This window comes from Macrobrachium nipponense, chromosome 13, assembly GCF_015104395.2.
Source record: "Macrobrachium nipponense isolate FS-2020 chromosome 13, ASM1510439v2, whole genome shotgun sequence".
NCBI classification, from domain to species: domain Eukaryota; kingdom Metazoa; phylum Arthropoda; class Malacostraca; order Decapoda; family Palaemonidae; genus Macrobrachium; species Macrobrachium nipponense.
In genome coordinates, this window is record NC_087206.1 from 21,657 (window position 1) to 43,119 (window position 21,463).

Consider the following 21,463-nt stretch of genomic DNA (forward strand, 5'->3'; position numbering starts at 1 on the left):
GAATGCGATGTACTCATTTCGGAGATTTATGGCGGAGAATCCGCCTCGCGGACGGAGGGCAGGAAAGTTTTTTTCATAAATTCACCATAAATCGAAATATTGTGCTAGAGACTTCCAATTTGTTGCAAAATGAAGGTAAATGATTGAATATTACTAAAATATAAGAGTTTTAGCTTACAATTGCGTTTTTCGACCATTTCGGTAGAGTCAAATTTGACTGAATGTGGTTTTTTTTTCTATTTATCGTGATTTATATGCAAATATTTCAAAAATGAGAAAAGCTACAACCTTCAATTGTTTTCTGTTGTATTCTACATAAAATTGCGCACATTTTCAAATATAAAACTTTATGTAACGGCTAATTTAAAATGGTGCAAACATTACACAATCGCACGTATGATTTTTTCGGAAGAGTTTACCCGCGCGGACGTAAGGAAAATGTTATTTTTTTCATAAATTCACCATAAATCAAAATATTGTGCTAGAGACTTCCAATTTGTTACAAAATGAAGGTAAATGATTGAATATTACTAAAATATAAGAGTTTTAGCTTACAATTGCGTTTTTTCGACCATTTCAGTAGAGTCAAAATTGACAGAAGGTTGAAAATTTGTCACTTATCATTTTTTATATGAAAATACTTTCAAACTGATAAAAGCTACAACCATGGGTAGATTTTAGTTGTATTGTGCATGAAATTGCGCACATTTCCATATATAAAACTTTATGTAATTGCTAATTTTAAAATGGTGCAAACATTACCACAATCGCATGTATGATTTTTTTTTGGAAGAGTTACCCGCGTGGACGTAAGGAAAAAGTTTTTTCATAAATTCACCACAAATCGAAATATTGTGCTAGAGACTTCCAATTTGTTGCAAAATTAAGGTAAATAGTTGAATATTACTAAAATAATAGCGTTTTAGCTTACAACTGCGTTTTTCGACCATTTCAGTTGAGTCAAAGTTGACCAAAGGTTGAAATTTTGGCACTTATCGTTATTTATATGGAAATATTTCAAAACTGATTAAAGCTACAATCATGAGTATTTTTTGTTGTATTTTAAATGAAATTGCGCACATTTTAATATATAATACTTCATGTAACGGATAATTTAAAACGGTGCAAAAATTATGTCAAAGTGACAAAATAATTTTTGAGATGTGTCACTGATACTTTTTAGTGCAATAAGAAAGAAATTCGCGCTTGCGCGCCTGCGTAACGATTGTAAACAAAACAACGCCTTGATCCGTGAACTCCCAGCATCCCCCAAGGTGCGTGATTCAAAAGTTTTCGGCTGGTAGGCCTATAAGTATTTTTCCGCGAATTTTAAAAAATACTTTTTTGAGTCGACGTATGGTACGTCCATTCGGCATAAGGGAGACATTTTGACTCGACGTTTAATACTTCCATTCGGCGTTTAAGGTTAATGGAGACAACATTGAAGTCTCCAGGTCACAGATAACTACTTACGGGAGGGGAGGGCAATGGAGTCTCCAGGTATATAGATAACTACTTACTGGAGGCAGCATTGGAGTCTCTAAGGATGTAGATAACTACTTACTGGAGGCAGCATTGAAGTCTCCAGGTCACAGATAACTACTTACTGGAGGCAGCATTGAAGTCTCTAAGGATGTAGATAACTACTTACTGGAGACAGCATTGAAGTCTCCAGGTCACAGATAACTACTTACTGGAGACAGCATTGGAGTCTCCAGGTCACAGATAACTACTTACTGGAGACAGCATTGGAGTCTCCAGGTCACAGATAACTACTTACTGGAGGGAGCATTGGAGTCTCCAGGTCACAGATAACTACTTACTGGAGACAGCATTGGAGTCTCCAGGTCACAGATAACTACTTACTGGAGGGAGCATTGGAGTCTCCAGGTCACAGATAACTACTTACTGGAGACAGTATTGGAGTCTCCAGGTCACAGATAACTACTTACTGGAGGCAGCATTGGAGTCTCCAGGTCACAGATAACTACTTACTGGAGGCAGCATTGGAGTCTCCAGGTCACAGATAACTACTTACTGGAGACACCATTGAAGTCTCCAGGTCACAGATAACTACTTACTGGAGGCAGCATTGGAGTCTCCAGGTCACAGATAACTACTTACTGGAGACAGCATTGAAGTCTCCAGGTCACAGATAACTACTTACTGGAGGCAGCATTGGAGTCTCCAGGTCACAGATAACTACTTACTGGAGACAGCATTGAAGTCTCCAGGTCACATAACTACTTCTGGAGACAGCATTGGAGTCTCCTCCAGGTTCACCAGATTTTAATTTACTTTAAATGTAGACAGGCATGGACAATCTCCAGGGAAATAATTTAACTACTTACTTGAGACAGCATTGGAGTCTCCAGGTCAAGATTTATTACTTACTGGAGACAGCATTGGAATTCTCCCAGGGAAATTGATAACTATTACTGGAGACAGGCAGTGGAGTCTCCAGGTCCAACAGGATACTACGTCGAGAACAGGGCATTCGGAGTTTCTCCAGGTCACAGATTATTACCTTACGGAGGCAGATCGGAGTCTCCCAGGTCCACAGATTATTTCTTACTGGAACAGCATTGGAATCTTCCCAGGGAACATTAATAACTACTTAATGGAGGACCAGCATTAAAGGTCTCCAGGGTCAACCAGATTCTAATTTCTGGAGGCCAGCATCCGGAATCTCCAGTCAACTGATTATTACTTCTGGAGACAGCATTGAATTCACCAGGGAATAGATAACTACTTACTGGAGACAGCATTGAAAGTTCTCCAGGTCACAGATAACTACTTTACTGGAGACAGCATCGGAGTCTCCAGGTCACAGATTTATTACGCTCACTGGAGACAGCATCGGAGTCTCCAGGTTCCAGACTTAGTACCTTACTGGAGACCAGCATTGCAATTCTCCAGGGAAATTGATACTACTTACTGGAGACAGCATTAAAGTCGTCCAGGTCACAGATTACTACTTACTGGAGGCAGCATCGGAGTCTCCAGGTCACTGATTATTACTTACTGAGGCAGCATCGGAGTCTCCAGTCACTGATTATTACTTACTGGAGACAGCATTGGATCTCCAGGTCACATATAACTACTTACTAGAGACAGCATTGAAGTCTCCAGGTCACAGATTACTAAAAACTTACTTGGAGACACATCGGGTCTCCAGGTAAACAGATAACTACTTATGGAGACAGCATTTGGAATCTCCAGGTCACAGATAACTACTTACTGGAAAGACAGCATTGGAGTCTCCAGGTCACAGATAACTACTTTACTGGAGACAGCATTGGAATCTCCAGGTCCACAGATAACTACTTACTGAGGCAGCATCGAAGTCTCCAGTCACAGATACTACTTACTGGAGGCAGCATTGGAGTCTCCAGGTAACAGATAACTACTTACTGGAGACAGCATTGGAATCTCCAGGGTCACAGATAACTACTTACTGGAGACAGCATTGGAATCTCCAGGTCCCAGATAACTACTTACTGGACAGCATTGAAGTCTCCAGTCACAGATTACTACTTACTATAGACAGCATTGGAGTCTCCAGGTCACAGATAACTACTTACTGGAGGCAGCATTGGTGGAGTCTCCAGTCACAGATAACTACTTACTGGAGACAGCATTGGAATCTCCAGGTCACAGATAACTACTTACTGGAGACAGCATTGGAATCTCCAGGTCACAGATAACTACTTACTGGAGACAGCATTGAAGTCTCCAGGTCACAGATAACTACTTACTGGAGACAGCATTGAAGTCTCCAGGTCACAGATAACTACTTACTGGAGACAGCATCGGAGTCCTCCAGGTAACAGATAAGTACTTACTGGACTCACAGCATTGGAATCTCCCAGGTCACAGATAACTACTTACTGGAGACAGCATTGAAGTCTCCACAGGTCCACAGATAACTACTTAACTGGAGACAGCATTGGAGTACTCCAGGTCACAGATAACTACTTACTGGAGACAGCATTGGAAATCTCCAGGTCACAGATAACTACTTACTGGAGACAAGCATTGAACGTCTCCAGGTCAAACGATAACTACTTATGGACTTGAACAGCATTGGAAGTCTCCGAGGTCCCAAGATTAACTACTTACTATAGACAGCATTGGATCTCCAGGTCACAGATAACCTACTTACTGGGGCAGCATTGGAGTCTCCACAGCACAGATAACTACTACTGGAGACGCAATTGGAATCTTCCAGGTCACCGATAACTACTTATGGAGACAGCATTGGAATCTCCCAGGTCACAGGATAACACTTACTGAGACCCGCATTGAACTCCCCAGGTCACAGATACTACTTACTGGAGACGCATTGAAGTCTCCATTGGTCAACAGATAACTCCTTACTGGAGACAGCATGGAGTCTCCCAGGTAACAGATAAGTACTTACTGGAACAGCATTGGAATCCTCCAGTTCCACAGATAAACTACTTAACTGGAAGACGCATTGAATCTCCAGGTCACAGATAACAACTTACTGGAGACAGCATGGAGTCTCCAGGTCACCGATAAACATTAACTTACTGGAAAGACAGGCATTTGGAATCTCCAGGTCAGAATTAACACTTACTGACGATGAAGTCTCCAGGTCACAGATTACTACTTACTGGAGACAGCATTGAAGTCTCCAGGTCACAGATAACTACTTCTTATTAGACATCATTGGAGTCCTCCAGGTCAGATAACTACTTACTGGCAACATTGGAGTCTCCAGGTCACAGATAACTATTACTTGGAGGACAAGCATTGGAATCTCCAGTCACAGATAACTACTTACTGGAGACAGGCATTGGAATCTCCAGGTTCCACCGATAACTACTTACTGGAAACAGCAATTGAAATCTCCAAGGTCACGAATAACTTACTACTGAGACACATTTGAAGGTCTCCAGGTTCCGGAATAACTACCTTACTGGAGACAGCATTGGAATCTCCAGGTCAGATAACTACTTATGGAGACAGCTTGAAGTCTCCCAGGTCCACAGATAACTATTACTGGAAGACAAAGCATTGGAATCTCCAGGTCACAGATAACTACGTTACTGGAGACAGCATTGGAATCCTCCCGTCACAGTAACCTACTTACTGGTAGAACACATTGAAGTCTCCCGGTCAACTAGATAACTTACTTACTGAGACAGCATTGAGTCTCCAGGTCACAGATAACTACTTTCTGGAGGCAGCATCGGAGTCTCCAGGTAACAGATAAGTACTTACTGGAGACAGCATTGGAATCTCCAGGTCACAGATAACTACTTACTGGAGGCAGTATTGAGTCTCCAGGTCACAGATAACTACTTACTGGAGGCAGTATTGGAGTCTCCAGGTCACAGATAACTACTTACTGGAGGCAGTATTGGAGTCTCCAGGTCACAGATTACTACTTACTGGAGAGAGCATTGGAGTCTCCAGGTCACAGATAACTACTTACTGGAGGCAGCATTGAAGTCTCCAGGTCACAGATAACTACTTACTAGAGGCAGCATTGGAGTCTCCAGGGAAATAGATAACTACTTACTGGAAACAGCATTGAAGTCTCCAGGTCACAGATTATTACTTACTGGAGGGAGCATTGTAATCTCCAGGTCACAGATTACTACTTCCTGGAGACAGCATTCAAGTCTCCAACAGGAGACTCCAATGCTGTCTCCAGTATATAGTAATCTGTGACCTGGAGACTTCAATGCTCCCTCCAGTAAGTAGTGATCTATATTCATGGAGACTTCAATGCTGCCTCCAGTAAGTAGTTATCTACATTTGTGTAAACTTTAAATTTTATCTCTAGTAAGGTGTTATCCATATTCCTTGAGAATGGGCCACAATTAGGCCTTGAAGTTCTTAAGTTTTAGTAAAACACTATATTAATACTCACAATAAACAATTCTAGGGCTGAGAAGTAGAAGGACCAATGTCATAAAACCATGTTTTCGGAAAAATGCATTTAAAATATTGCTTCCTTTATTAAAATTCAGTTAAGTACAGCAAATGAAAGCTTTGTTTTTTGGGTGATTGCTTAACTTATAACATTGGCCATTATAGCACTGAAACAGATATAAATTTCTAGTTTAGTGACGGTCTTAATTACAATCGAACATTTTTTTACATCGGCCCTTTCAGTTCTCAGCCCAAGAATTTATACTTAGTAATTTTGTGGGTTTCATTTTTCAATGTAAGGACTTTTATGAGAATGGAAATTTGACAAAAAAAAAAAAACGTATAGCTTCAATCAATCTGTATGTCTTGAGTCCTATAACAAAGGCTAATACGTACAAAATTATGGTTGTGAAAAACACCGAACATGACAATTGTGTATTACTACATAGTTTTTATATAGGTGCTATAAATTCATTTATGAAACCAGCTGATTTTAATAAAGAAAACTCATAATTATATAATTACAAAAAGCTTGGGTGTTTTACATTTTAGCAGTGATTATGACCAAGGACCACCTCAAATGAGGGGAGAAATTTAGCCATTCAAGTTTAATGTAAAGAAATGAAATCAAAACCTGATGAATACTGAAAGCAAAAGCAATTCAATCCAGCTCTTATTTCTAAGTATCTACCCATTTAAGGTGCATCTGGTTGCAAGGTCAAATTGCTAATTGTATTCATATAAATATTTAGTATTAAAAGTGAAATACCTTACAAAGCACTTAATTGCATTACGCAGGGTAATTCCATTGTCAAGTGGGTCTTTAGCAACCGATGAATTCTCGAACTACCACCATAGTTATCATGAACTCATATGAACCTCACTATTCTGCGAATGATCATTGTGGAGTTTACTTTCATAAAAATGAAAATACAATTGATGATTTCTTCTTGATGTTTTGATAGGTCACATGTGGAGGGAAATTTTAAATATCGAACGAGATATTTGAAACAGTTAGTTTGACTTCAATAACCTTTTTCACACCCTCACTAATATCGCTGTGTTGCCATCTACGAAGACACAGCAATATCGGTGAGGGTGTGAAATTGACACTAAATAATGATATACCATGAACAAAAGTATGATCCCAGCAAACGCCTGCAGCAGCCACACCTGAATGGAACAAAGGTTGAAGATTATGGTTAGTAAAGACTGAATATGATTTCCACCATTGCTATTTTTATTACTCTGTTACTATACGATTTTTCTGTTTATTTAAAACTTAATTCATTGGTAATGTAAACTATTATTCTTATATCATTAATATCATTAACACATTGTCTACCGTAGTGATTAGAAAACATGAGCATTGGCATCCAATATCTCGACCATTCACGTTTGTGAGCTAATAAAGAGGAATGAAGTGATCTTCGGACAGCTTATAAGCTTTCTGAAAAACATATCAATGTTATTATAGGTATGCAACGAATGAAAGTTAAACTTGCCATGCAACTGCTGTCCAAAAGTACTTATAAATCTTTTGATCACTTCGACAACCAAGAATATTTGAAGAGAAGGGCTGGAAAATTACAAGCCATTTCATTCGGCTTGTTGATAGATAGTTTGATCCGTTTTATTCTCGACTGCCAACAGATAGAAAATCATCAAAAAATGCTTAAGTGACTAAACCTGTAAATGCAAAACAAAATCTTTCAAGACATGAATAGAACCGCTAGAGAAATGAAAGTGATGAAAATTGTGTGCTCCATCCTTTGTCTAACTTGCTGAAAATGGCAAAATAACAATTTGGCATGACGTATACTCTAAATTACAGACTAAATCAGGTTGGGTTGGGGCACTTTTTTGGTTGCAAAAGTTAAATGGGAGCGTACGATCAGCACCCATCACCAGTGGCATTTAAACATTGTCTTAGAGCCCACCTTTTAAGGAAAGACAGCACACTTGTAAGCTCAAAGAGCAACGTTTAAAACTGCAACAGTGAAAATGTAACATCCGCCTCATTTTTCCATGTCCCTGACAAGCAAGACACATCATTCGAAGACGAAGGAAATTCCCTTTAGAAAGAACCCAGTTTATCAGCAGTTTTATTTTGCTTACCAGAATGTAATAAGGATGATCAAAGTGACAACTTCAAAGACCAGGAAGATGAAGAACAAACATGGGAAGACGCCATAGAAGAAGAATAGGGTTTGCGATATGTTGGCGGGTTTATTGCTAGCAAGTTTCCACAACTGGAACATTCATGAGCAAAAGTAACAAAGAAAGATGACACAAAGATTGGTGTCATAAGCTTTAGTGAGGGTAAACTAATGAAACCTAGTGTTTCTTGATCATTTGAAATGTATAGATAAGATGTTTGATTCTAACCAGGGGGGAAAATGTTTTAACAGCCTTAAAAGGAGCGATAATTAAATTAGCCGATATAATTAGTAGCAGTCACATCCAAATAACTTTAGAAGTCAAAATATTTTGTTCATGCCGTACAGTTTTAAGAATTCGAGATTTGAACAGACACATTAGTAGTTCCAGAAAAGCGGTGAATAGATTGAAAAAGTTAGCAACATAACTATATATGTGCAAAATGTGATTTTATGGAGATCTGTTAAATGTGTATAATTTAGGAATATATTTATATTATTGTTTAGAATGTCCTTTAGAACTCACTCATGATTATTTAGTATATTAGAATATAGTTTTTATTCTGACTATTATGTATTTAACTTTGGAAACAGATAATAGTATTAAATAACAGGAAAAAAGAAAGCAGGGTAGGTTTTCTATAATATCAATGTCATTTGGCAAAAATATTCTAATGATCTCTCTTATGATTATTCTTAACATCGAAGAATGAAGAACCTTCATCCGACTATTAATTTAATTATCTAATAGCTTAAGAGTATTTAGAACAATAAAAAAAAACAGTAAAGGCAGGATTGCTATAGGTCAATACAGTTTAACTTGTAAGACCCAGTAGGCCGTCGAATACAAGTATAAATTAGATAATCAGCCAGTTCGAAGTACGAGCGTTTGTTCGACAAATGATACAAAATTTTCTCTAAAATTTTGTTTGAAAAACTGAAAGTTTGACATGTGACACGTTCGACAAACGAGGTACCACTGTACCTCCTTTCTGTTAGGAAGTGTCCTCAGGGACCTGCACATTTATATTATTATTTGCTAAGTTGGAACCCTTCCTGGAAAAGCAAAATGCTATAAGCCTGGGGACTTTAAAAGGGAAAGTTACCCAGTTATAGCTAAGTACCTGTTAAAAGAATCTGCAACCATGGGCCTACAATTAGATTTTTTCCCAAGGTGAGGACTGTGGACCACAAAAAGCCTCATAAATCAGGATGAAGAGGTGTTACCTGTCGAGATAATTTTCATTCATTGAAGTGCTTTGTTTTTATACTGTACTTATTCTTCATACTGATAGTGGTTTACACTGATTTGTCGATTTCAATCAAATTTTTTATTTAGTATTTTTGCCTAATTACATTCGTGGCATTACTCCCGTGGCCCACCCAATCGGATTTTGTTTCTTGCATTCAGTCAGAAACAGCTGAACTGCACCTTGCACAAGAAACCTCATTTATGAAAGTTGTAGTTGTTATCCTAAGAAAAATATACAAATTAATTTTCATATATTATGTTATTTTTCTGATATTCCTTTTGCTATTTGGGAGTTGCTTGTGTAACTTCCCATTCTGGGTTTACCTTTTTGCTGTAGCTGTATAACAGGAAACCTTCGGTAGTAATTCTTAGTAAGGTTGTCAAAAATTACATGGTTGTGTTTCTGGTTGCTCTCCCAGTAACAGGTTTTACCTTCAGTTGTCTCTTTTCAGTTCTTTGCATTAATTTCTCCAGGGATTTATTTGACATATATTTTCCTGTCACATTTAAAATTAGTCGAGATCATTAGCTCTGTTATTGTTTATGGATTTTGCTTATGATTGTGAATGTGTTTACTCCCTATTGTATGTGCTAGAGTGGTTGTAGAGATTCAATGCTGCGTATTCATAATGCCTCGGTGTGTTGATGAGGGTGGAGGGATAGGCTTGCAGCTCTTAATATCATTCTTTGATAAGCTCCTACATTTACAATGCTCTTCATGTCATAGGTGATATTGTTCTTTAAGTAGACATGTCTGCTAGAGAAGTCATGGGCATGAAAGTAAAAACTACATAAAATTATAGGTTTAGTATGAAGAGGTTCAGTGTTGGGTATATTTTCTTCAGAGCTCCATTCTATAGGTGACAAAGGATGCAGTCTCGCTAATAATTTTTTTTTATAATAGATTTAAATACATTTTCTTTGGGTTTTTATTTGTAAGCAGTTACAGTATTGGTAATTGATTGTTGGGAAAAACTCTCAATCATGAGAGTTCATAAACTGTACCAAAAGGTCCACAATAATATAAACTTTAAAATTTTTTGTAAAACTTTATAAAAAAAAAAAAACTTTAAAATAGCTTTTGAACTCAGAGAAGGGTTGGAAAGGTATTCTAAAGTTTTGCACAAAATGTTAAAGTTTATATATTACTGTGGACCTTTTGGAACATTTAATTGCATAAACTTCAATACAAGTTTAGTGTTTCATACAATCATAACCAAGGCTCTTTTGCAGCACATTCAAAGTAGTTTAGCAATTTATGCACTGCATAAAAATTTAAGTTTTCTAAGTGGGCAAGCGCCATCTGACGTGGTTATTTGTGTACGAATCTTTCATACCAGTGATCTTGGCAGGTTAATAAAACAGTGATACTAAAAAGCTTCTTAGGGATTTTCCATGTAAATATTTCTTCTTGCCTTGCAGGCTTTAGTAGACATGGCCCCAAAATATATCCTGGAACAGTTTTTGGAATCTGAGTTACTGATTAACATCACCGAGCATGAACTTGTCCCTGAACACGTGGTTATGACAGCCGAAGAAAAAACAGAGTTACTTCAAAGGTGAGTGTAAAAGATGATAATTCACACATTTTACAGTTCAATCTCATGTTCATTGAAGTTCTTAATTTTTGTGGTTAATTCAAATTATTTATCATAATTTCTGAGATCAGTTCAACTTGTCTTTATTTCCGAGGTTAATTCAGTTCTTTTGTTAAGCATAATAGAATAGTGAGTCAGTCTGAGAAAGTGCATAAAGCAGATCATGAGAATGAACAATTTTTTTTTTTCCGCTGAAGATGTAATGTTAACATGGGACGCCTACCATTCATGAATTTTTTGTTGTCCAAGATTCATGCTTCTTGAAATTGTTGGTGGGTTGCCCATCTGTATCGCCCAAATGGGGTATTCTTGGGCACTGAGTTTACAGTCACCCACTTTCATGGGTGGGGTATCAGATTAACTACGACAGGCAGTCCCCGGGTTACGACGGGTTCCATTCTTGAGACGTGTTGTAAGCCGAAACACCGTCAAAAATCCTAAGAAAACCTTACTTTTAATGCTTTGGGCGCATTAAAAACTATGTAAACTGCATTCTTATTGCATTTTACATCAAAATACTTCAAAAATTGATTATTTTGCATTTTTTGTGTCATATTTCTTGTGCTAGATCAGTGTTGCAGGCGTCGTAAACCTGGAAATAATTTCTGATGAATATAATTGAAAAGCACCTTAACCTCTCAACGTCGTAAGCCGAACCCGTCGTAACCCGGGCACTGCCTGTACATGTAAATCTCCCTTCATGAGTAACTATGCAGGTGTACAAAAAATCTTTTTCAAAACTCAAATCTATTTACAAATGTTGGATTTATGCGGTTGCTTGAGGTAAATAATCAAGGTTTCATCTAATTTGTTTTTGTTTTCCTCTGCCAACTTTGTTGAGGTTTCCTTACATTTGAATCTTCACGCAAAATTGAAGGGTTAGGTTGAGCAGCATTGCCTCCTTACTTGTAGAATTTGAGTAAATAACTATGAAAAACAAATGTAACTGCTGCCTGTCTATACTGCAATTTTTGCTGAATCCTGCCTAGATGAAGTGATGCAGGAAGTCTTAGTTACCAGCTGGAGACGAGCTACCAGAATTAAGTAAAATACTATTGTCTGGTGAATGCAGTAAATTGCACTCTTTTGACCTTGATCAGTAGCGGCACTGTAATGTAATGAGTGCGTTGTACGATGGCTTATACATAGGCTTTTAACTATTGGATGTTAATTTAATATTAAACTAAATATCAAATGCATTTATTACGATTATTTAGTCCTATTACCACGAGTGTTTTCCTTTTATGCAGATATAAGTTAAAGGACAACCAGCTCATGAGAATTCAGGCAGGTGATCCAGTAGCACGATATTTTGGCTTGAAACGTGGACAGGTAGTCAAGATCATTCGCCCATCAGAAACAGCAGGTCGTTATATTTCTTACAGATTAGTGGTGTAGCCAGTATTTTTTTTAACAAGTGGTGTAGCCAGTATTTTTTTTTAACATTGTGTAGGATATCCAAATAAAGCCTTTATAAAAACAATTGAGAATTTTATTCTGAACAATGGATACAATTTTACAAGACATGGATAAGAACCAAAGAATGTATATTCCTGATAGCATGCAAGCTATTCCCTGACTGCCAAGTCTGGTAAGTGAATAGTTTATTTTCAATAGTTAACCCCTAATATAAATTTTTCCATCCCAATAAGCTCTTCATGGAATATCTTGAATGCTATCTGTAATACACTGCAAAATGAAATTTTACATTAAGTACAGGTAGGGCAAAATTTTTGTACTTACAGTCATGATCCCACAAGTGATTAAACCACATATGGACAAACTAGTGTAGCAGATCAAAAGATGGACTTGTGCTTAGTTAATCCAATTCAGAAACTAAGGGATTTATAAATTTTCAGTAAAACGTTGAAACCTTCAGAAATCCATGTTTTGAAATCCTACTCTACCACAGGATGGTAAGAAACAAAACTAGCTTCTTAGTGTGGTTTTCCAATGCATTAAATGTTTTCCTTCACAGATTTATGACCTGAATGTATATCGATATACAAGGTATTTATATATTTGCAAGTTCCTGCTATTTCTTTTTTCGAGCACACAGAACTTTAAGTCCTCATTTCAAATAATTTTCTTTGGAACTAGAGAAGTGACTTACAAAAATGGATGGATCACATATAATTACAATATTTGATTCTTAGGATATAACATATATCACTGTTCATCCCTACATTACCATCATAATCAAAACACCAGCTTCACACAAAATCAAGATTTCAAGTTTTGTCTTTATGTGAAAAAGGAAGACCACAGTTACCTGAACTAAGTTTTTAATTTAGAATTGGGTTCCTTTTCTGTAATTTGGCTACTTAAATTTAGTTCTGTTGTATAACCAATAAGTTAATTTTTGTAGGGATGAACATCAACTGAATAGGAAATTTTAACTATTTCTAAATCTCTCCATTGAACAAAAATAGTAAAACCCTAAATTACCAATCTGATTACAAATGTACACAGCCCATGCCAGTGTGTGTTTTAACAAACTCAAACTGGCCATCTATTTTAACAGTACACATACGCACATAATTTACTGTGACTTGATAAAACCCATGAGGAATAACTGGCAGTAGCAGGGGCATTAGAACACACATTGAGATCAGTGATTGTGACCAGCAACACAACAAAAATCGCTTTTTAATATCTTACACTATTTACAGATTGCCTGTTATGCCTTTCTATCAGTTGCTTTCAGCTTAATAAGCCATATTTACAATATCTCTGAGACAATATACACATGCAACCTTCTTTTGCAAGAGGTATCACTTGGCAGTTTATTCACATTTCCCATCCGTGAAAGAAGGATGCTTAAATTCAAAAAATTTAAAAATGCTGCTGCAGATGACAGAAAGGCATTCAAGGCATGGAGCTCTTATGAATGGCAGTGAAAAGAGGTATAAAAATCAGTCATGTTTTTACAGTATATCAAAAAAAGGTTGCATCCAGTGATGACCACCTTGTCTTTTTGTCAGTAGGGCAAGTTGCACTTTACTACTTCACAATGTACACCACTACACTCTTCATCTCAATAATGATGTTCTGCTTGAAGGGAGCTGCAGTTTGAAAGGTGACAGTAGATGTAAACCCAACAATCAAAATGCAATTAGCCTTGAAGCAGAAATATACAGTATATATATATCTATATATATATTTGCTATATATATCTAAGATATACACTAAAGGATCACTGGCTGCATGACTACTTAAAAACTACAATACATTTCTAACAAATCATACGTAGGGCGCATATACGTAACATTTTCAACAAAGTAAATAATTCTTGTATATCACAAACAAAACTATAGAATGAACTATGATGAGCACATCTTAAATAACTGGGTAAACTGTAACATTTTAATAAAGCCTGTAACTGTAATGGGATCAAGTTATGAAGAATACCAACTGAAATATATATATTTTTTTGTACATTCTAATTGCAATATTAAATAACATCTTCCTCTTTAAAATAACAAAATCATGATTGTTAAAAAGTAAAAGTAACACCACTGGAATAACAATAAGATACCCAATTGTTTGTAGAGTCATTAATAGTTTTTAATCTTCCCCATTTTTTTAAAGTTATGTCAAAACACAGCAAAACAAAGGTAGACAAAGCTAATGGCCATAAAGCTTTTTATTTTGACAACTTTTCATTCTCCCTCCTGCCCAAAAAGAACTTAACTTACTAATCCTCATTCAGATTATATTTTCACTTACTTATCCTCATTCAGATTATATTTCTTGTACAAAATAATATAACTGCCCAAAACAAACCAGATACTATAAAGAAATCTCATGCTACCTAAAAAATCAAACAAAATTCCTGTAATAATAACTACTAATGAATATTCACTCCAATGTCACTCTACAAGATTTAGATGATGTAAAACCATAAAACATGTGATCTATCAAATATGCTGCAAACTGATAAGAATTAACTCTTACAGTTACCAGGCAGGTTTCTTAAAAACTGTAATTTTTTTTACACCAATTGTAACAATATTAAAGAACTGAAATTTGCATTATTTCCTTAAGAATTTCATGTAATGGTTATTCCTGGCCATCTTCAAGAACATGAATATTTTTTTACATAAACTAGGTCTCACTACCCATAAAAAATTCTTTAGAAATTATAGTCTCATTAACCAAGTGCTAACAATGATACAACACAAAATGTGGCAAGAGCTGAAGCAATCAATTATTCAATGAATTCATTCAAGGAAATAGGTGGGTGATTACGTCTACAGCTGTACTGCAGGTGACCCTTAAAGTTTACAATGCAGAACTATGTACAGACTCTACAGCTCACAACAGAACAATCCCAGGGAGCTTAGATATCTGCAATTCATTGCTGTGTGCAGACATCTAGCTGTTGCCAGGGATTAGACTAAAAACCTGAATATGTTTTCATTTGTACTGAACTATTAGATTCCGAAAAGTTTTTGAAATATCTTACATATCCAGTTTGTACAAATTCAAAAATGATTTTTCACAAAGAACTTCCTTTATTATCCAGTGATGCCCCACATAATTCACCAAAACAAATGTTCAGACAAAATTAAGAATACCCTTTCACTTTAGCAATGAAAAGCATCTCGATATTCAGAAAAACTATGAAAATCAGCTTGGAAATCAATGCCCTAAAACTGACTGATACCAGTGTCACTCTGATAAAAAATAAAGTATGCAATATTATATTAACGGTATAAAAAAAAATATTTAAATGGCAGTTTAGCAAGTAATCCACTGATAGTCTAGTAATATTAATAATCATACTAATAGCCAAAAATCTAGCCTTGGTAACATTTCTTACCTTAGCTTTTTTTTTTTTTTTAAAAGGGGTTAGTATTGTTGAACTGTGTTTCTCACTGAATATTGTACTAGTTTATTAAACAAGTACAGCATTATTTGGCACACACAAGTGGTTTAAGAGCTGTTTCAAAAGTTATGCTATAAGATTTTCTCTTTTTTTTTTTTTAACTAAAAGATTAATGGATAATTACATATATTTTTATTTCTCCAATAAGAGCACTTCTATCCCTATTAGAAACACAAGAAGATGTCAAAATTCTTGAAATATTTGCATAAGATTGCATCAGTTACCTACAGCTACAAACAATAGATAAAACCCTTCACACACGCATGGATATCACAATTCTCGCCATGGTCACCACACTAATGCAGCCTTGTTTAAAATAAACAAAATTTGTTGAATTAGTGTACAATAACATAAATTAGGGTTACTATGCCCTATCAACATAGGGCTCTACCAACACAAGAATCTTCATCATACATCCTGTCTGAAGAACATCTTTCCAAGAGCAAGTTTTTAGTCATTACTGGTAAGTGGGAATCGGAGAGTTATGTAAGAAAAACAGTGAACAGAAAGAAAGAAACAGTCAACTCACATTTTGATAAGCCTCATCATAAATAATCACCCTCAAGACATTAGTACCCATTATCATACAAAAACTAAGATATTAGGTAAAAATAAATATGTTTGAGCACACCAATATCCTGGATAAGGTTGTGTTAATGAGCCAATGCACAACATTGTTTATAAACTGTTATTTATTTTTAGAATTCATTGAATCTTAAATATATATTCTATTAAAAACAGTTTGATCAAATTACTTTTAAAATAAAATTTCTATTTATCAGTTTATTGTATTTGCTTTGGAAAACTAAAATGTCAGGGTACTGGGCACGTACTCACTTTGAAAACAAGTATAGTGTTTTTACTTCTATAAATTCAACTGTTTGATGAGAACTATAAATTCAAGACCTAATGTTTATTGATAGCCAACAAAAAAACAAATGAATGAGCATACTATAAGGGGTCCAGAATGCTGAGGACTGCTATACACTCCAGAAAAAGCAATTGCACAAATAAAAAAAGATTGGCAAGGTCTTTCTCATAAAAAAAAAAAAATAAATAAAAAAATGAAAAAATTCAAACTATACCTGGAATGTGATATGTAGGCATTTATTGGTTATTCTCTATGCAGATTAAAATCAACAGAAAAGTGAAATCCATTCTTCGTGGGGTATGTTAATTCTTACGGTTTACCTCCTACGAACTACCAAGTTAGTTGAGGGAAATACATAATTTGTGCTTGGTATTCTTCATGCACATAAAACAAATAACCTATTTTCCCCTTTCAATTTTGTGATGAAAATGTGAGAACTAGGTTACATATAATTTGCTATTTGATATGATTACATACCAAGTAATTTTAGTCTGAAGGTGCAAACACATGAAATCGGCACATTCTTCCCTGTTCTGCTCTACACTAACTGAATTATCTGCCACCCTACCTCAACTTGGATTAAAATGATATTTGAAAGTAATAAATTTTAATGACACGGAACTTTACCAAGTTGCATTTTAGAGCTGACTAGCTCATAAACATCTGCCCAAGTATTCCAATGAGATAGCAACACAGAAAGAAACATCTGCTCTAGAAAAAGTTGGCTTTAACTTCATTTAAACCTTGGAGGGATAAAAGTAAACAACTGTTATCCTTCAAAATAATGCCACAAAATTATTTCATTGTTACCTATAAACATTACAGCCTTAAAATTCCTTCAGAGCCAAAGCAATGTAAATGCATAGCCTAATAATATTGACATAATTATAAAGCCCAATTAATTCACTGAAGAGTGTTTTGCTTGTGCTGTATTTAAAAGTGAATAAATTTTTTGTGTGTACTCTACAGATAAGGGTAGTCACATGCCAATGAAAGGTAAGACAAGAATCAATGAGAATGCTTTGAACTTGCACACACACACATACACGCCTAGTGACAGCAAGAAAATTTCCTTTTAAGTCAACATTCAGAACAATCTACCAAGTGTAATACTAATACATACAGCATATCCTCTTTGCCCATAAATAACTATTATTTCTCAATACTTGGCCCAACTTTTGACTATATGTATAATTACTATTTCTCTTTACCTTTTCAACTTAAAAGTAAAGCCAAATTTAGCCCTATGACGCTGATGGAACTCAAAAAGATGACCTGGATACAGTTTATGATTTACTGACACTCACAAAAAGTCGAGAACTTTTTAAAAAGCTGTAAAAAATGCTGATGTGATAATAACATAAAATGACATATTTACATTATTCTGAAAAATACAATGTTTCAATCTAAGAATGTAATATATACACACTACATATATTTACAGTGCATTTAATTAAATAGATACTGAAATATACAAGTTAGCAACACACACTTCACTCTTAAGCTCAACACAGTTTGTAACATTTTAAAAATATTTATTACTTTATGTCAACTGAGTGAAACTGTATCCAAACCTAAAATGTAACCCATCTGCTGTTTGCAAGATACATGTCATCACATTACACTTCGACTTATCAGTAACTTTTGCAGGTGCTAAACTCGTTGCACACTTCTCAACCCATTATGAAACACTACAGTGCAATCGGTATAATATAACTCTTCAGCTGACTACTCCATAAATATATCTGTGATATCAAAATAAGATTAAACACCAGAAGCTATAATACTGATAAATACATAAGCAAAACATTATGGAAGTCTTAACAATATTGATTTTCTTCTTTACATGCTCTCTTAATCCATGGCTCATCAAGCCTTCCTGTGGTAAAAAAGAAAGTTAGCAGAGCCAAACTATATTCCTAGTATGTACTAGTTCTCTAAAGAGCCCATTTCAGCTTGGGAGGAAAAAATCTGTACTTTATTATGATAAAAATAGGGAAATACACCCAAAATGTGAAGATCTGATCCGAATGGTCACATCCTTAGAAATGACGTAATATTCTAGTCACACTTGAATGCCTACATTTCATCAAAAACCTACCCCTAATTGCATTAAAGTCAATTGATTTGAAAAGCCAATTAATTCAACTTAAAAAATAATTTTTTTTTTCTACCACATTAAGTGGACAATTCCTCTATTTTGTCTTTATATGTAAACAGGCCATCATTTTTACCCCACACTGATTACCTAACTACTATAATTTTGAAGATAATGTTTTCAATTCCACAAAAAGCTGGAAGGTGCAGCACGCAAGGTTTTTGGAAACATTGTTATCAGACAGTTTGAGTTAATGACAGACTACTGAAACAGCAAATGGGTTACTACTCTAAACACTAGTTTAGGCCAAGGACAACTTGTTCTAAAACCTGTCAGGTACTTTTTCATTTTTCTAATAAAATGATTAGCCAACAAGAACTCATTTTTTTAACAATGAATGAAAAGCATGACAATCAAACCCTAGCATCTACTGGGAATACACTTTAAGCCTAGGACTATACCAAAATTCATGAAAAATGCCCTTCCAATGTGCAGTCTTTGGTCATACTGCAAAAACAAAATAAAAACCACAAATTGAATCATTTTATTGGAGTCCTGGGAAGGATTTTCAATTAATTTTAAAACTTCTCCATTGCTTATTTCCTTCCTACTGTTCAAAAGACTCAAGACCTGAAGGAACAATATTTGTAACAGCAGCAAATACGCAAATCCATAAATAATGAACCAGCAAATACTAGGGGTTAACTGTATGACTATTCAACCCTACTTCTAATAAAAAGGTTATCAACTCCATTCATCTTCCTACACTATATTCAAAACAACATCCAAAAAAAAATTGGTTAACACATGCTGATACTTTATGCATATCCCAATAGTGCACACGACACAGAAACACTCATTACCATATTCGTCACTATCAGAGAGGAAACTGAAGATTGACTGACTTCCACAGACACCATCACCAACTAAGATCTTTAGAAACACACATTTCAAGACACAATACAATTTCATCATTCAACATCATGGAAACTGAAAATGAGCCATATGGAACATTGAGTGATAGTAAAACTGCAAGTTGAAATGATCTTGAAAAGTGTTGTGCACCATAATATAGTATATTCTCTTATACTGGTACATAATGAGCTGGGGCAGTAAACTTGGATCCCTTTTACTAACTCTTGGAGAATGTGCTAGATAAAGCACAGAAGAGTTTTGTTGTATTAGTAATACTGAAATCAGCAAGATACACTTTTAATATGGCAACTATTCAGTTATCATAATTTCATACGTCATACAACTACTTCCACAAATCAATAATTATAATTGTACCCTGATAAATGAACTGTATTAGTGAAACTGGGACAATTAACATTCTAGATTTTAGAACCTCGAGTTTTATAAAAACATAAGATGCTAAAACAAACTACTGATTACTTACCCTGAAAGGGTAATACAAAAATTATCCATCAATTAAAATCCTGTGCATGGCTCATTATAAAACCTTGCTGGCTGCACTAACAAAAATAAATGGATTAAAAACTTGATATTCACAGAAGAACAAAAAAAAAAAAAATCACAACTATATTGTTAAAACTAAGGCAGTGTTTATTTCTATAGCTATACCTTGTCTCCATTACCGTAGCTGATTAAGAAAGATTTTACTCTACACATGAAATCATACTTATCAAAAAAAGCTGGAAGCATCTAAAATCTTGTTACACATATCTCAGAATACACATACTGAATACTGTACATGTCATGTATCATGTACTAAAGTACAGAATCTCCGCCGTCAGTGTATTCCAAGAGGAGTTATTTCCGAGCTACGGCAATATAAATACACAAGGAAATTCCCATGACATTTTCAAACATTCACTCTCAAAATCAAAGCTGAATTTTGCAAGACAATGATATATACCTAATGCTGATGATCATTTGTCTCAATTAGAATGTTTTTAAAATAAATAAAGCTTAAATAAACCTACTATAACATGTTGCATATGGACACAACGGAGCACTTCCAGTGATTGTGGAAAATAATGATATTCAACTTCCTGTGACCTCTGACAGATGCTTGAATTTTACTTGTACATGACAATGTCTCCCCAGTTTTTAAATATGTCCCACTGGGTTAATCACAACTGTTCTCCTTAGTTGTTCTGCAAGAAAAAGGAAAAAATTATTAACCCATCTAAATTACAGTAACATCACTTCGTACACAAAATATATGTGGTAGCAACCAAAATATAAAAATATGTTTACCTTGAAATAGTATACACTACTACATAAGCTGGTGGCTAAGCAACACATTTTTTTTAAATATCCCCAAGGATGGGCCTGATTTTCAAACTCACAGATCTTATGCTATTTATTACAAACTCCAAACTCAATGCTTCATAAGTAAGGAGAGACGTTTAATTAATAAAGGACATAGCCACCTTAAAATAAGCTTCTAATTTACACCATATTTTTCCTAGCATCCATAAGACCAAGTAAGTTTTAAAAAATTATATTTTCCCATAACTGAAGTTGACTTCAAGACAACTCATTTTACACTGAGATGTGTTAATCACCTTTCAGCTGCTGGTATTGTATACAAGCAGCTTCAACTTCAAAATGTTGGATGATCAATAATAAGAATAGAAGCTGTCTAATTTAAAACGACTATATGTATATGAAATCCAGCCACAAACACTACTCCATAATTTTCAGAAAACAAATATATC

The 21,463-nt window shown here is 35.2% G+C and overlaps 2 protein-coding genes across 7 annotated transcripts in view; one reads left to right on the forward strand and one right to left on the reverse strand.

Annotated features, from left to right (window-relative positions):
• LOC135225579 (DNA-directed RNA polymerases I, II, and III subunit RPABC1) overlaps positions 1–12,399 on the forward strand; it is a 31,318-nt gene extending 18,919 nt beyond the window's left edge. The window contains exons 3-4 of the mRNA XM_064264857.1: positions 10,741–10,877; positions 12,167–12,399. Of these exons, the coding sequence (XP_064120927.1) occupies positions 10,741–10,877; positions 12,167–12,314 (285 nt within the window). The 3' untranslated portion in view covers positions 12,315–12,399. The remainder of the gene's footprint in view (positions 1–10,740; positions 10,878–12,166) is intronic.
• The window catches only part of LOC135225578 (histone-lysine N-methyltransferase, H3 lysine-79 specific-like), a 173,194-nt gene continuing 164,117 nt past the window's right edge, over positions 12,387–21,463 (reverse strand). For all 6 annotated transcript variants that reach the window (XM_064264853.1, XM_064264851.1, XM_064264850.1 and 3 more), the window contains one exon: positions 12,387–20,896. The gene's annotated coding sequence lies outside the window, so the exon portion shown is untranslated. The remainder of the gene's footprint in view (positions 20,897–21,463) is intronic.